Below are 13,130 nucleotides of genomic sequence, written 5' to 3' on the forward strand. Positions count from 1 at the left end.
CAATCTTGTTTAGCGAAGCTACTTAACGAGTTCCGTTGCCACGTTCTTATTCGGATTTAATCATAATTGCTGTGCATAATAGCTGTAATAAATTATGATAAAATGACACGTGTATCTAAATGTGTAATTTCTATCACTATTCACAAGTACCGCAATTCAAGCTTATAGTCCACAATTAACAACTTACCTTTCCTTTCTGGTTGGGAAAAGAAATAATTGAATTGTGTGTCACTCGTCTCTCTCGCAATGATTTTTAAATTACGTGAAAATACGCGAAGAACGAAAACTCGCACGACTCGTTTACCAAAGAGCGATAACAATAAATTAGATAAAGCATTTTTTCAGAATTCAATGACCTTCTTTATCTTTCAACATGCAGTACTATTTTGTTTATTATTATTTTAGTTGTCTTCAAAAAAGAAGAGGAAAATAAATATCGGACTAATTTTTTACACAGGATTAACCAGGCATACACGTTTTATAAAAAAAAAACAATAAATATTTATTTATACAAGTAAAATATAACATAAACATAACATTATTGTACAATCTGCATCCAGTGATGGTGGAACAGGCGAATAAGTTAATCATAAATTAATGGATAAATAAAGTATAGTTACAGAGGGAGTATGCAGTAGTCCGTTTTCGTGCGTCCGTAATTTTCCATCTCTATGGGAGCGTCTCGTTTGTCCGTCGGTTATCTACGATCGTGATTCGACTTTCTAATAGCTCGTGAGTATGCGATTCGTCGCTAGAAGTCAATAGAACGACAAATACACACGAATTATGCCATCGTGTCGTTTTAAACAATCCATTAAATAGTCGAAATCTTCGTTTAAGTTCTTTTTGTCCAAAGTAGACTGTGTCGCATGCCGTCTATGTCTATTGTCCGTCCACAGTCAAGAAAGGAAGATCACCATTGAAAAAGGTAGAAGAAAAGACCAAGTAGGACGATAAAGTTCGACAGACGAGGAATAAAAAAAAAATGAAGAAGATAAATAAAGAAAAAGGGGTAACAGAGAGGAATTAGATACTAAATCTAACGGCAAGAGAGTGTTGGCAAGAATCAGTGGATCTGACAAGGTCTAACAGATAGCAGACGGTGTCATCAGGTACCACGAATTCGAATCCACGGGTCTAACACCTCGACTCACTTCGCGTGCGCCGAGTAGGCTAGTTCGTGAGCGTCTGTCTGCCCGGAAATCGGGCCTTGACCGTGGAAACTTCTGGCCCAGCCGCTGGAATAGCTGTCCCCGTGTCCGTGATCCAACGTGTGACTGGAAGTGTGATGAGGATGAGCGACCACCTCGTAAGTCACGTGCTTCTGTTGCGAGAACAGTTTCTTCAGACCGATTATACCGGCCAGTAAAAGAGCGATCTTGGAAAGGAGCAACGCTTTGCCGACAAGTAACGCGAGCGCCTTGAAGGCCAGACCACCGATCAGACCGACCTTTAGCACCGCCGCCGCGATCAACGGACCCATGTTATTGTTCTTCTTTCCGCGACCTGAAAGTTGGATGTTGGATGAGCCTGTGATGTCACTTTCCACAAGGAAGGCAAAACGCTTAAGACTTTCTATGGTAATAAAGTCTGGCGAGGCGTGACAAGATTGCTACATCGGACGCTTTGTATTTGAACGTAATCGGAAAACAGAGAGTAAAAGTCGAGATGAACGATGTAGGTGTCAAGGGTAGGAATCTCTTGTTCATGAAATCTGAGATGAAAAGGAAAAGTTCTTCGAATGAAAGAAAGTCTTTAGATCGCATGAAGAAAAGTTGTCTATAAATGGATTCATTAATCTTTTGGATGATAAAAAAGATTATTTCGTTTCTACCACCACCTTAAATTTTACATCCTAAATGTCTATTATATCTATGAATAGCAAAAATATTATTACCATCCTGCACTGGAATATTGTCCGCCCTTTCGATGGACAAGCCAAGATTCAACGATCCGTTCTCATCCTCCGAAGCGGAAACAACTACGTCATCTTCCGGTAGAATTCTCCATTTGATACTTCTAGACTTGATGAACGCATACACCTTGTTCGCGACAAGGTTGAGGACCTCAGACTCATCGTCGTTGCTTCTGCCAGCTTCGAACGTAATCACCTCCTCGGAGGCTTGGCTGGTTTTTCTGATCTCGATATCGTCTGTCAGCTCGATCGACGCCTTCTTCAGTAGCTTGTTCATGTAGGTAACCAACTTCAACATCACGCAGCTGCTGATGTCGTTTTGCGAGCACTTGGAGTTAAGCTTTCGAAGCAACTCCTCCTCGTACTTGGCCCGATCCGTTAGCGTCACAGACTGCTGCTCGAGCACGCTGATCTTGTCGAGCTTTTCCAATGGTGTCGCCAGGCACATGGCCAGCCACGAGATCGGCAACAATAACAGAATAATCTTCATCCTGTTTTTCTGTAAAAACACGTACAATTTAGTTATAAATAGTAATTCGGTTCTTCTTTGACAGTGGTAATTCTGTTTGTTGAGTTTGACAAGCAATGGATTCTAAGTTTGATTTGATTCTAAGTTGTTTCTAAATTATTAATTAACTACATCATTGAGTCGAAGTAAGGCGAACAACGTATCTCCATTCGCCGGAATATAGGATTCTCACGAAAGTTCGAAACAAAGAGACAACAATCACAGAGGAACAAAACTAGTTGCTTAGTTAACGATGCAAAAATAAAGAAAAGGGTACAGATGACCGGAATGAAGGTACCCACCAATGTTTCGATCGTCTGATCAGGAAAACGGAAGCTGAGAGTCGAGGGCACGCTACCAAGAGACGGCACCTCTTGCCTGTCCCTTCCTGTTTGAGCTTATCGCTGGTCAGAGGTGTCCCTTTACGGCGCGGTGTCACCCGATGCGTGGATCGAGCGTAGCGAGTATTCTGAACCTGTCGTCTCGCCCCAACCACTTTATATACCTAGACGACAGGCCGAAGTTGCGTATGCGAAAACGTGCTACACAAGCACCACCTTCCTACGGGAGGCGCGGAAACCTACAACACACACGGGGGCGGGTGGTGCCCACTTTTGCCTTTGATACGAGCTGGCTGGCTGACTGGTCGACACGGTACCCGGTGGTGGGATCCATCGTGCACGAACTACCTCCTTCTACGCGGCTCGATCTCGCTGAAAAGAGCACCGACCCGAGAGATCCCAAGGCGAGGGCTCGCTTATCCGTAAACTGGTTCCCCCTTTGCCGGACACCTTCGGATACGCCATCGACGGAGATCGACCGCCGTCGAGTCGTTTGTTGCCGTTTTACGTACACAAACGCGCAGATTCCTGGACGCGTAGGGACCAGCCACGACCCACCGCGAGAACCGTGTCACGGATGTGGAGCACGCACGCCAGCGGCCGAATGAGCAGCCGCTTGCAGGCGCAATAACTGCGACACGATCCGTCGATGCTATCAGTAACGTCTCGATCACGATCTTTCGCGTCGAGCTATTGATGAGTTTGTCCAATGTTGATAATAATGTCTATAGTGTATGATAGTTATTTGGAATCTTGGTTGTTGGTAGAGTATTTTAGGGCTGGGTTTGAATGCTACTTGGGTGATACTTTGGATCACTTGAACGCTAACTTGGCTATGGTACTTGAACTGTTTTTTTCAATATTAATTTATGGATCATAATTTATGGATTATATATTCATATTCATATTAGGTTTGAAGAAGTGTTAGTTGAAGAATCGCGGGGTGAATTTGACACGAGAAGATTCGGATGCTAACCGGGTGGTAATTTGAGTCGTTTGGACGTTAACTTGGTATTACTGTAGGCTGCTTGAATATATTGTTCTTAAATATGAATTTATGGATCAGGATATATCGGAGGAGATCTGAAAACATAATCATTTTCCGGATGTAACTGGTATTCGGCTAACGATCATTATCGCTCATCATCTTTTCACCTACTGATTTTTCGGGCAGAGAGCGTAGAACACGCACGTAGGACGCGTAAACAACTGTTGAAATCGGAACTCGCGGGGAAAACACGATTTACCAATGCCATTTCACGGACTCTTTACTCGTGTAATTCGTGGTCTCGACCTTTTTATTTCTCGTCAGTTTTCCCGACTTTTCCTCTTGATTCGTTATACCGGCAATTAAAATGAATTCACGAACAAAAGAATGACGCGACACGTGCACGGAAACGATTCCGTGACTACGAGCAAGCGAGAACTCGAATCGAGGTGAAAAACACGCTAGAAAGCAACGGGCCAGCGTTATATTACGCTCGTAAAGAAAGTAAATATCGCGGCACCGCGTGCCGTAACAAGAAACAATTACGCCAGGAAGAAGGCGTGTGTGACGAAGTGTGCCAAGTTCGAACCCCGTGTGCTCGTGAAACAGTGCAACTTTGTACAGGTGACTTTGTTCACCTGATTTCTTAAAGAAAGAAAAGCTTCGACTTAGGATGTCCTTGAAAAATTCAAGTCCTAGTCACATAGGTATAATTAATAATTAAAAAACTCGATTACCTAATTTTTGTGGAACTAAAACAATACTTTCGGATATTAAATTCTAGATGGAAGATTCATTTCTATTTATATAGAGATAGGTGATAGAAATGAAAGATATTTGTCGCGTGTATTAAACATGTTTTCCTGGATATTAAAACATTTTTCTGACTCGAAAGAATTATGCTAGAAAGTTGGAGCTAGAATTTCTGCATGTCCGTTTTTAATTATGTATATAGTTTCGTATAAGAACAGTTAGTCGTGTTTAACGTTATTGCCGAGATCGAACGATCGCTAAGCGATATCGCGAGTTCATCTTGGGTTTGTCTCGTCGAGATCGGATCGGTCAGAGAGAAGGGGAGGAAGCATGCGGAAAAACAACGATATCCGCTTTTCATTCTTGAACCGGGGACGGTTCCTGATACAAGCTGTTTTCGCGAACGGCAAACAAGTGGTCTAGTCATGATAATTCTTATCGAACAGTAGATCGATGGAAAATTACATCTGTATTTTCAATGTCCAAATTTTCACGTCTTCACGTTTTCAAACATTAAACTGTTACAATGTTGAAGTACTTAAAATATCAATTACTCTAACTGTTGCAAACATTTGAACTTGAAACTTTCCAATATTCCGAACTTTCAAATATTCAAATTCGCTAAGATAATCGGTCAACCTCTCAATAAATCACATAGTGAAACTAAATCCCAACGATAGAATTTTAATTCGATTGCCAAGCCAGCGACCAACCTACGAAATCTAAAATGAGCCACTGGAGTATCATTCGCTCTGCAATTTACATTACAAACTTGAAATTGCGTTGGACTCGTCGTCAACTGGTCGTTCCATATTTCTTATCCATTTTTCAGCGCCCTGCCGCCGAAAACTCGGACACCGTTCAGAAATGACGAAACCTAAACTAGCCGGAGGCCCGATCGACGAAACAACCGGCGTTAAAAAAACAACGAAAAGTATGCCGCCGTGGAATCGTATATGGCAACCGATTATTCGACGTCGACTCGATCTCACAGTCCCCGGAAGGTGTTTTGGTACGGACCGTTACATCGAATTCCTATCGGACGATTCGTCAGAACCGGGGGCCGTCTTGCCATCCAGACAGCGTGGGTGACCGGTTTTCAAAGAAATCCACAAGTTCAATTTAAAGCCTCATATTGAACTAATAGATATTTTTCGTTACTTGGATATTCGTGCGTATTCGTATTTTTATGAAAATGGCCAAGCCTAAGTGGTTTTCGTAAAAAGATATTTGGCTACACTTACTACATAGCATCAGGAATACTAGGTTTTAGATATTTTATATTCACCTACATCTTACGTGCGAATTCCACGAATTCTTACATCTTTAAACTTGTCCGGTAAGGACTATACTACGAATGCTTATGCGAATTTATATCTTTATGAATAGAAATGAATAAATAGATTAGGATGTGTTTTATGTAGTGAATGTTACAATCAATGTGGTGTGTTTGATTTTATATACTTTTATAGATGTCATAAATTTCTCCATACTGTTTTCATATCACGGATTTCATCGTGATAAGAGACGTAAAACGAAAATTTCGATACTAAAAGTAAAGAAAAGAGGAAGTACAATGTGATAAAATTCAAGCCGACACAGTTATACGTTGAAATGCCATCAGATATGCGGAGGAATATTTCATTTCCAGCATCGATTAATATCTCTGCCAAGTCCAACCACGACAATGTAATAGAAAACCGTGTCCGGTACATCTGTCTTTCGGAAATGTCTATTACGCTAAAAGCCCCGCGTTCTGTCTCGCGAAATTCGACTAACGAACCAGAATAACCACAAGGTACATCAATTATAATCTACCAGGTAAAAGCAGGCACACTTTCGTGTCAAAGTCTCATTCATCTAACGAGTACGTAAATACATATACATCATATCGCACTCAACATTTTCTATCGCAGATCTTAGTCCATCGACGAAGAACCGTTCTCCGGAACAGCTAGCTAGCTAGCTAACAGAAGAGGAATTTAATTCTTCGCCTGATCGAACAAAAAATCACGAACGATCACGTGCGATCCCTCGTCGATTTGCATTGCTCGAGTGCCTTTGATATCTACCTGTTTCGTTAACTTTCTCCCAGGTAACCTTGTTCCCTCATTTTTTTTCCTTCGCACGTTACCGTTCGTATCGGCGATTTAGCGCGACTTGGTTCCGCGGCTCGGTCGACCGTGCCGTACGGGAAATTTCGCTTCCCTCCGCGCCACCCCTTCGAATCCATGCGTGTATCAAGGTCACGATAGCCACTGTTCGATCGAAAGACCATCAACGACCTTGATTTCAAGTCATCAATATCAATCAAGGAGATTCGTATAGGCGACGTCGTCCTGTATCGATGGTCGGTCGTTTAAAAGTGAAACTAGGAGCATTTTCACGCGTTCAGATGGTTGACGCGCGACTTGGATCGTAATTCCGGATGAAAGGATCGATAACGACAGTAGAACGGATCTGTCGTCTTTCAGGACTCACGGTTGCGACCACAGAAGCGGATCGGACATCGGAAACGGCGATCGCGACTTTTTTGCAAGATACTCGACAAAAGTAAATAGTAATTGACGACATAAATAAGTTTTAAAATTACTTCTCTGTAAAAAAAAAAAAGAAAAATGGAAAGTGTGACTTGCCGTGTTCTTCTCTCGCGGTTTTCATAAGAAGAAAGACGTTTGAATGATTATAGAAACCGTATTCAGTCAAACCTACATTTAGTTCTGATTAATTCTCCAGACTCGAGCTACTCTTCGACCACCCTGAAGAATCTAAGGAATCGAGTGTCGCACGTGTAACGGAAATGCGGGATTTCATCGTTCGTACAAACTGGTTTACAAAATCGGTTGTTTTTGCCAGGCAATACGCCATGACTTTCCGTGTTTTCCGTGTATTAGCTGGGGACGGCGGGCCGCTTCCGGTCTTCTGATCGAATGAGGTCACTTGGTCAACAGGTCCGTTTCATCCGATTCTCTGGATCGCGAGTGAGAATCGCATCGAACCGGTTGCCGCGTGCATGCTTGTTCCTCCTTTTCAAGCGTACGAAGGAAAAAAAGAGAGAAAAAATCAAGCGTGATCCTTGCGACAAGATTTTCACGCGATTCGAGTCGCTTGTCACGGGATTGTCGCGCGGAGAAAAGAGGGAAGGGACGCGTGAACCACGCTGAAACGTCCACCGACATGAAAGAGTCGAATGGAAGAGCTTGGCGTTTGATCGGGACAATTATTACTGTAACTCCACTGCTTCTCCGTCGTCAGTACGTTGGAAATGTTAAGAAGAGAAATTGTGTCTTAAGGAAGGGATGGTAATGTAGGCGAAAACGTGGAAATTAATATTATCGATGGGACAATTAACACGGCTTTTGATGACACACTATTTTCTGCTAACTCGAAGGGTGAAACGTAGAGAAATTTTATTCGTAAAATAATTCATTGAGCTACGCTTTACAGAACTTTCAATATCAGATTTTAATGTAATGAATTTGAACTTTTAATTGGTCATCTAAAGTTAGATAATTTATTGTAAAAGAAGAAAAATCGCAGGTGAAGTCTGAATTTTATATTTACATGATTAATTGAGGTATACTTTGAGGTATGAAAATTTTTTATAGTAGGCTTTAACGTCGTGAATTTAGATTTTTATTTGGCCATCCATTGAAGACTGGCTGTTAATTATTTATGAGTATAGCCTCGGATATTTCAAAAGAGAGGAGTAGCAATAAACTATGAGAAGTCGCGTGCTTCTCTTCGTTTCTCGTACTTCCTCAATAATATCGTAATTCATATCAATGTGCAAGATCTATAAAATCAGAAACTGAATGTGATCTTCTGTACGATATTAGTAGTGTCGTGACCTTATTTTTCAGCGACTTCCGGCTCGAAAAACTTATGATGAGCTGTAAAAATGAAGAAAAAGGGGTAACAAGGTAATGTGATATTTATGGAACGTTGTACAAGACCGTTCTCGAGCGATTTTCCACTGAGAAATATATTCAATGCTCGATAGAACGATAACCATATCTTTGATTAAACTAACAGATTTTGACAATCTTATAATAAATGTAAACATTAATTCACATGAACGTAATACAAAAATAAAGAATAGAAAAATTAAATGAATCAGGTCGATGAATTTGTTCGCGTCGACCTACTATTCATTATTTTCGTTTCACTATACCTATCAGCTAAGAAAACTGCAATCGACAATGTTATTGCTCCACCTCTGGTCAAGATTTCATTTTTCATGTCCAATGGCCCAATTTTATTGCAATTCCCGTTTCATTCGATTGTTATCGTAATGCAACACCAAAACAACTACAGAATAATAGAAAACCATAAGCATCGTTATTATCAGAGAAATTGTTTTACATAAATGAAGACATGTAGATACTTTTGGCGAAATTAATGTTGAAATTTTATTAATGTTGACATTAATATCGAAATACGATTCAATATTCTATTTTATTGTCATATAATTTTGTATTATAGATAATACTTATCAAATTGTAAATAATAATATCAAATTATGAAATTCGTACAGAAAACGATTCAATTTATTAATAATAATTAATTATATTATAAAGCTAGGCTTACAAACCTGTAAACGACGTACACAATAAATAATACCATACGTATAACATAAGAATGGTACTTTTCACTGATCATACAAGTATCTACATTCGCACTTAAATAATATATACAGAACTTAATAGATGAATTAAAAGTTTCGCTTATTACAACCAAAAACATGGGTGAGCAGCTAGAGCTTGTACATCAGGCTGTTCAAAAATGGCAACGCGTCTCAGCACAATATAATTTCTAATCTAGGAAGAGAGCTTGTGTCGTAAATTTTCATATCGAAAATTTACATATAAATTCTTACGAATTAGAGTTTCTGAAAAATTCCTTATCTCAGTGGTTATAATCGATGCAAATATCATAATACTATCAGGTCCTTTAACATTAAGAAAGAGAGCGAAGAGAGGCAATGTAAAACAATTTTTCAAAATTGAGAATTTTTACGATTGGTATTGCCGATAGCCTCGATAAGCAAGATCCTGACCAAAAGATACGCTGCTATCTCTGTGATATCCACTTGCATACTCGAAACCATGGTGGTCACCCTGTTCAGGATAAGGATAACTATTGGAATTTTCTTTGTAATAAGGATAAGCTATACCGCTCTGACTATACACTGGTGGATGATAACTCTGCGTGAGTGGCTTGTACAATTTGAAAAATCCAATTAGACCAGGTATCACAATGGCTAAGAAAGCGAGGAATTTCTTGAAAGACGCTAAACCCAGGATCAGAGGCAGAAACAGGAGTAACTTCAATTTGAAGAGCTTCAGTACGATCAGCATTGGGATAAAGAGTTTCTTCAATTGATGACGGGCTGTTAGAAGAAAAAAAATGGAGTTAATGATATGCATAATTATAGTATTATAATGATATAATAATATATAAATGGAATAAAATTAATAATAGTTAATAATAGTACTAATTAGTATCGAAGGTGAAAAGGGGATACAATTTTTGTTGGAGATGGACTCACAGAATAGAGTGTCTTTTTTATTCTCAAGAGTGTCAATTTCGTCGGCAATTTCATCCAAAAACCGTGGAGCGTACACTTCATTTGATCCAGTTTCTTCGGAAGGGATGTGCAACTCGATAGCCACGGTTTTCACGAATTTTTCCGCCTTTCTAAGAGCGAATTTCATCAGATGATCCCATTCAGAGTCGCTAGACCTGAAATGATAAAAGTATTAGTAAAGAGAAATTTTGCATCGTATCGATCTCAGAGGAAACTACGTAGACGTTCTTAGAATAAATTTCACCTTGGTTCCCCAGAATATTCGTACGGTCGACGATTGACTTCCTGTACCACGTCTCTGGACATCCTAACGACCTTCACGTAATCATTTAGGTCGTAATGAGAGTGGTCAAAGAAATCGGAGAAATAACTCAAAGCCTGAGATTTGAAACATTCCGCCAGGTCGCCGTTTAAGCAGCCTTGATTTATTTTCGCTATGTATGGATCTACATTTCGTCCTGTGCCTAGACCGATCCAGTCGAAAAGCCCTTTACCTTGACGCGTTTTATTGAAAACGACCTGCTCTGGCGGCTCTGGCGGCTCTGGCACGTGGTTCTCTGGAGTTATAAATTCAAATATTATTATATAATAATTATAGCGTTGCTATTCTAATAAATAGCTTGCTTTTGAACTTCATTTTACGGATATCTCAAAATTGACGGTTCTTTAAACGTGTCTCTCTTCTAGCAAACTGACGACAGATATTTCTCAAAATTATATCTATAAATTAACTTATACTTTAATTTTAAAGTAAACATTATTCATTTCAAATATGAAATATCTTACCGCGCGCTTCGGACCGCTCATCGGAAGTTCCATCCTCGAAGGTAACCGACAAACAGGGTACCAACAGTGTCAACAGCAGCACCAGACCGTGTGTTACCAGCGATTGCACTAGTCGCATGCTTCTCACCTGAATGTTGTACCTGCAGTCACGTTTCTTTATCGACACTAGTTTCACGTGAAACGCTCGTTAAACAATATCCTTCGATACGTCATTCACACAAAACAAAGAACCAAAACGAACAAACGAATCGACGGATACCGTAGCGCCATTCGCGTTCTGTCAAAATAGCTGCGCCTTGTTCGATTCACAATCAAAATCAAAAACAGGGAGCAGCGAATAATTTCGAATGAAAAACGGATAGCTATCTCTTACCAGACTCCATCAACCGACTGGATCCCAGCACGACATCGTTTCACGATTTAGTGGAAAAAAGAACGCTGATCGTGATTCACGAACCGCACTCGAGTGTCTGGCAGAGACCAACTTCGATCGTAACCGCGCGGTAGATATCGAAGTGCCGTTACCTCGACGGACCAATCCGGAGTCCTGGTTCAAAGGAACCGGGTCCATAACCTTGTATTCCGGTCGCGCGTCCATAGTATTTGTTACGCCGATCACGCACTCTCTTTGATCGAGCCCCAAATTTTCCAACCACCACACGTAATTATGATTAACTTTTTATTCGACTCTGCAATACATCGAACGATCTCGTGGAAACCTTTGTTGTTTTACAAACAATTGCGTATTTGTAAAATATACAGCGAACGATACGTTATTTCTTGATCATTAGGGATTAATCTTCGTTAGACCTTAGCATTTCGTGGGATTTTGCAAGATCCAACTTTGAAGACTTGACACGTATATCGATATTACAACCCTTAATCTATGTAAACGTTACATCTTCTTATAATTCCAATTACATAATAATCTAACTCCATACGCATTTTACGTGCGATCATCAGACTATGGGATTTATACAAATTTATATTTTTATAAAAAGCCAAAGGAATAGAAAAGAATACGTAAAGATACGTTTTTAATCCGCAACCCAGTGACCATAAAGTTCCACTGACGAAACAAATTTCAATAATTCATTCCATTATTTTAAACCAAACCACTTTTCGTTTACTAAACCGGTACAAAAATATTAACCTTATCACGAAGCTACCGCAATGGCTATACTTCAACCGCAACAACAAAATTGCACTGCCAAATGAATATCACTCTGGAAGAGACTACGCGAATTACAGTCGCGAGCGCGATTCTCACCTTTTCGACGGAGATGCAGGATAGAACGTGATTACAGCTAATGACACCGGAGGATGAACTTAGAGCAATGCGATGCATCCGCTCGCGTCTGACCACTTCATTTATATGAACGAGCGTTCATACGGGGTACAGTGAAAGGGGAAGGATGTGGGTTGACGCGGGAGCAGAGGGAGAAAAAAGACGTAAAAAAAATCAAAAGTGAAAGTGGTCCCCGGATATAGGTCCGGAACCGGGCGGTTTTGAACAAAGAGAGACGAGCAAGAGCGACGAACGAAACAGAGTCGTCGGACTTTCCTTCGTAATCCATGATCGAGCGTGCGTCATCGCTCTGCCCCTTTCGTTTTCTCTCGTGTCCAGCGCACGCACACATAGTACGTGTGTTTGTGTCTTCTGTTTGACGATCGTCGTTTCTTGGAACCATTCTACAGGTAACAGCTTCCTCGAGCTTCTGCGGCAAGTAAAATTTCACCAAGACTGTAATACAACTTTTCAGGTTATCAATAGCACACGTGGAACGTCTAGTTTATGTAATTCTCTTGCTTATAGTGAATAGAACAATTTCTAGAAGAGAAATTCACAGCGTTTTATTGACGCACTGTACAAGAATTAATTGCGTTGACCCGCGTCGGATCGAGCCTCTGATCCTGATCGAATAAATAAATAGACAGTAACGATGCGTGAGTGTTCATACGCCTCGCACTGTTAATTAATAAATTAAGAACCACGATTCTTCGTGGCTAATAAATAAATATCTAAGTCCGCGGAGCGTGGGCCGACGCACATTGGAATTAGGTAGGAATTAAAGAGACGTCGTGGTCTCAAGTTCCGCGACGTACAATCATTCGATATGTTATTGAAATTAAACCGCTAAATCGCGAATGACTGCGTTTCATTGGTGGAAAATCGTGGCGTCGTCGACGTCGCGACACCACGATTTTCCATGATTACTCGACTAAATATAATCGAGCGTCCCTATAAG

The 13,130-nt window shown here is 40.5% G+C and overlaps 2 protein-coding genes across 3 annotated transcripts; both read right to left on the minus strand.

Annotated features, from left to right (window-relative positions):
* Positions 1-1,150: 1,150 nt before the first annotated feature.
* Positions 1,151-2,849, minus strand: LOC122575341. The gene is made up of 3 exons (XM_043744133.1): positions 2,726-2,849; positions 1,898-2,414; positions 1,151-1,506 (listed from the first exon to the last, which is right to left on the minus strand). Exons 2-3 carry the CDS (start codon positions 2,403-2,405, stop codon positions 1,151-1,153), a joined length of 864 nt encoding a protein of 287 aa, XP_043600068.1. The 5' UTR covers positions 2,406-2,414; positions 2,726-2,849.
* Positions 2,850-9,049: 6,200 nt separating this feature from the next.
* Positions 9,050-11,356, minus strand: LOC122575356. Of its 2 annotated transcripts, none has more exons than XM_043744159.1 (5): positions 11,255-11,356; positions 10,882-11,021; positions 10,340-10,652; positions 10,057-10,250; positions 9,050-9,897 (listed from the first exon to the last, which is right to left on the minus strand). In XM_043744159.1, the coding sequence occupies exons 2-5, from the start codon at positions 10,997-10,999 to the stop codon at positions 9,521-9,523; spliced, it is 1,002 nt and encodes a 333-aa protein (XP_043600094.1). In that variant the 5' UTR covers positions 11,000-11,021; positions 11,255-11,356; the 3' UTR covers positions 9,050-9,520. The 2 variants fall into 2 exon arrangements, with proteins under 2 accessions (XP_043600094.1, XP_043600095.1); XM_043744160.1 differs by having other exon boundaries at positions 10,882-11,008; positions 11,255-11,322.
* Positions 11,357-13,130: the final 1,774 nt, after the last annotated feature.

This window comes from Bombus pyrosoma, linkage group LG15 (assembly GCF_014825855.1).
Source record: "Bombus pyrosoma isolate SC7728 linkage group LG15, ASM1482585v1, whole genome shotgun sequence".
Classification (NCBI taxonomy): domain Eukaryota; kingdom Metazoa; phylum Arthropoda; class Insecta; order Hymenoptera; family Apidae; genus Bombus; species Bombus pyrosoma.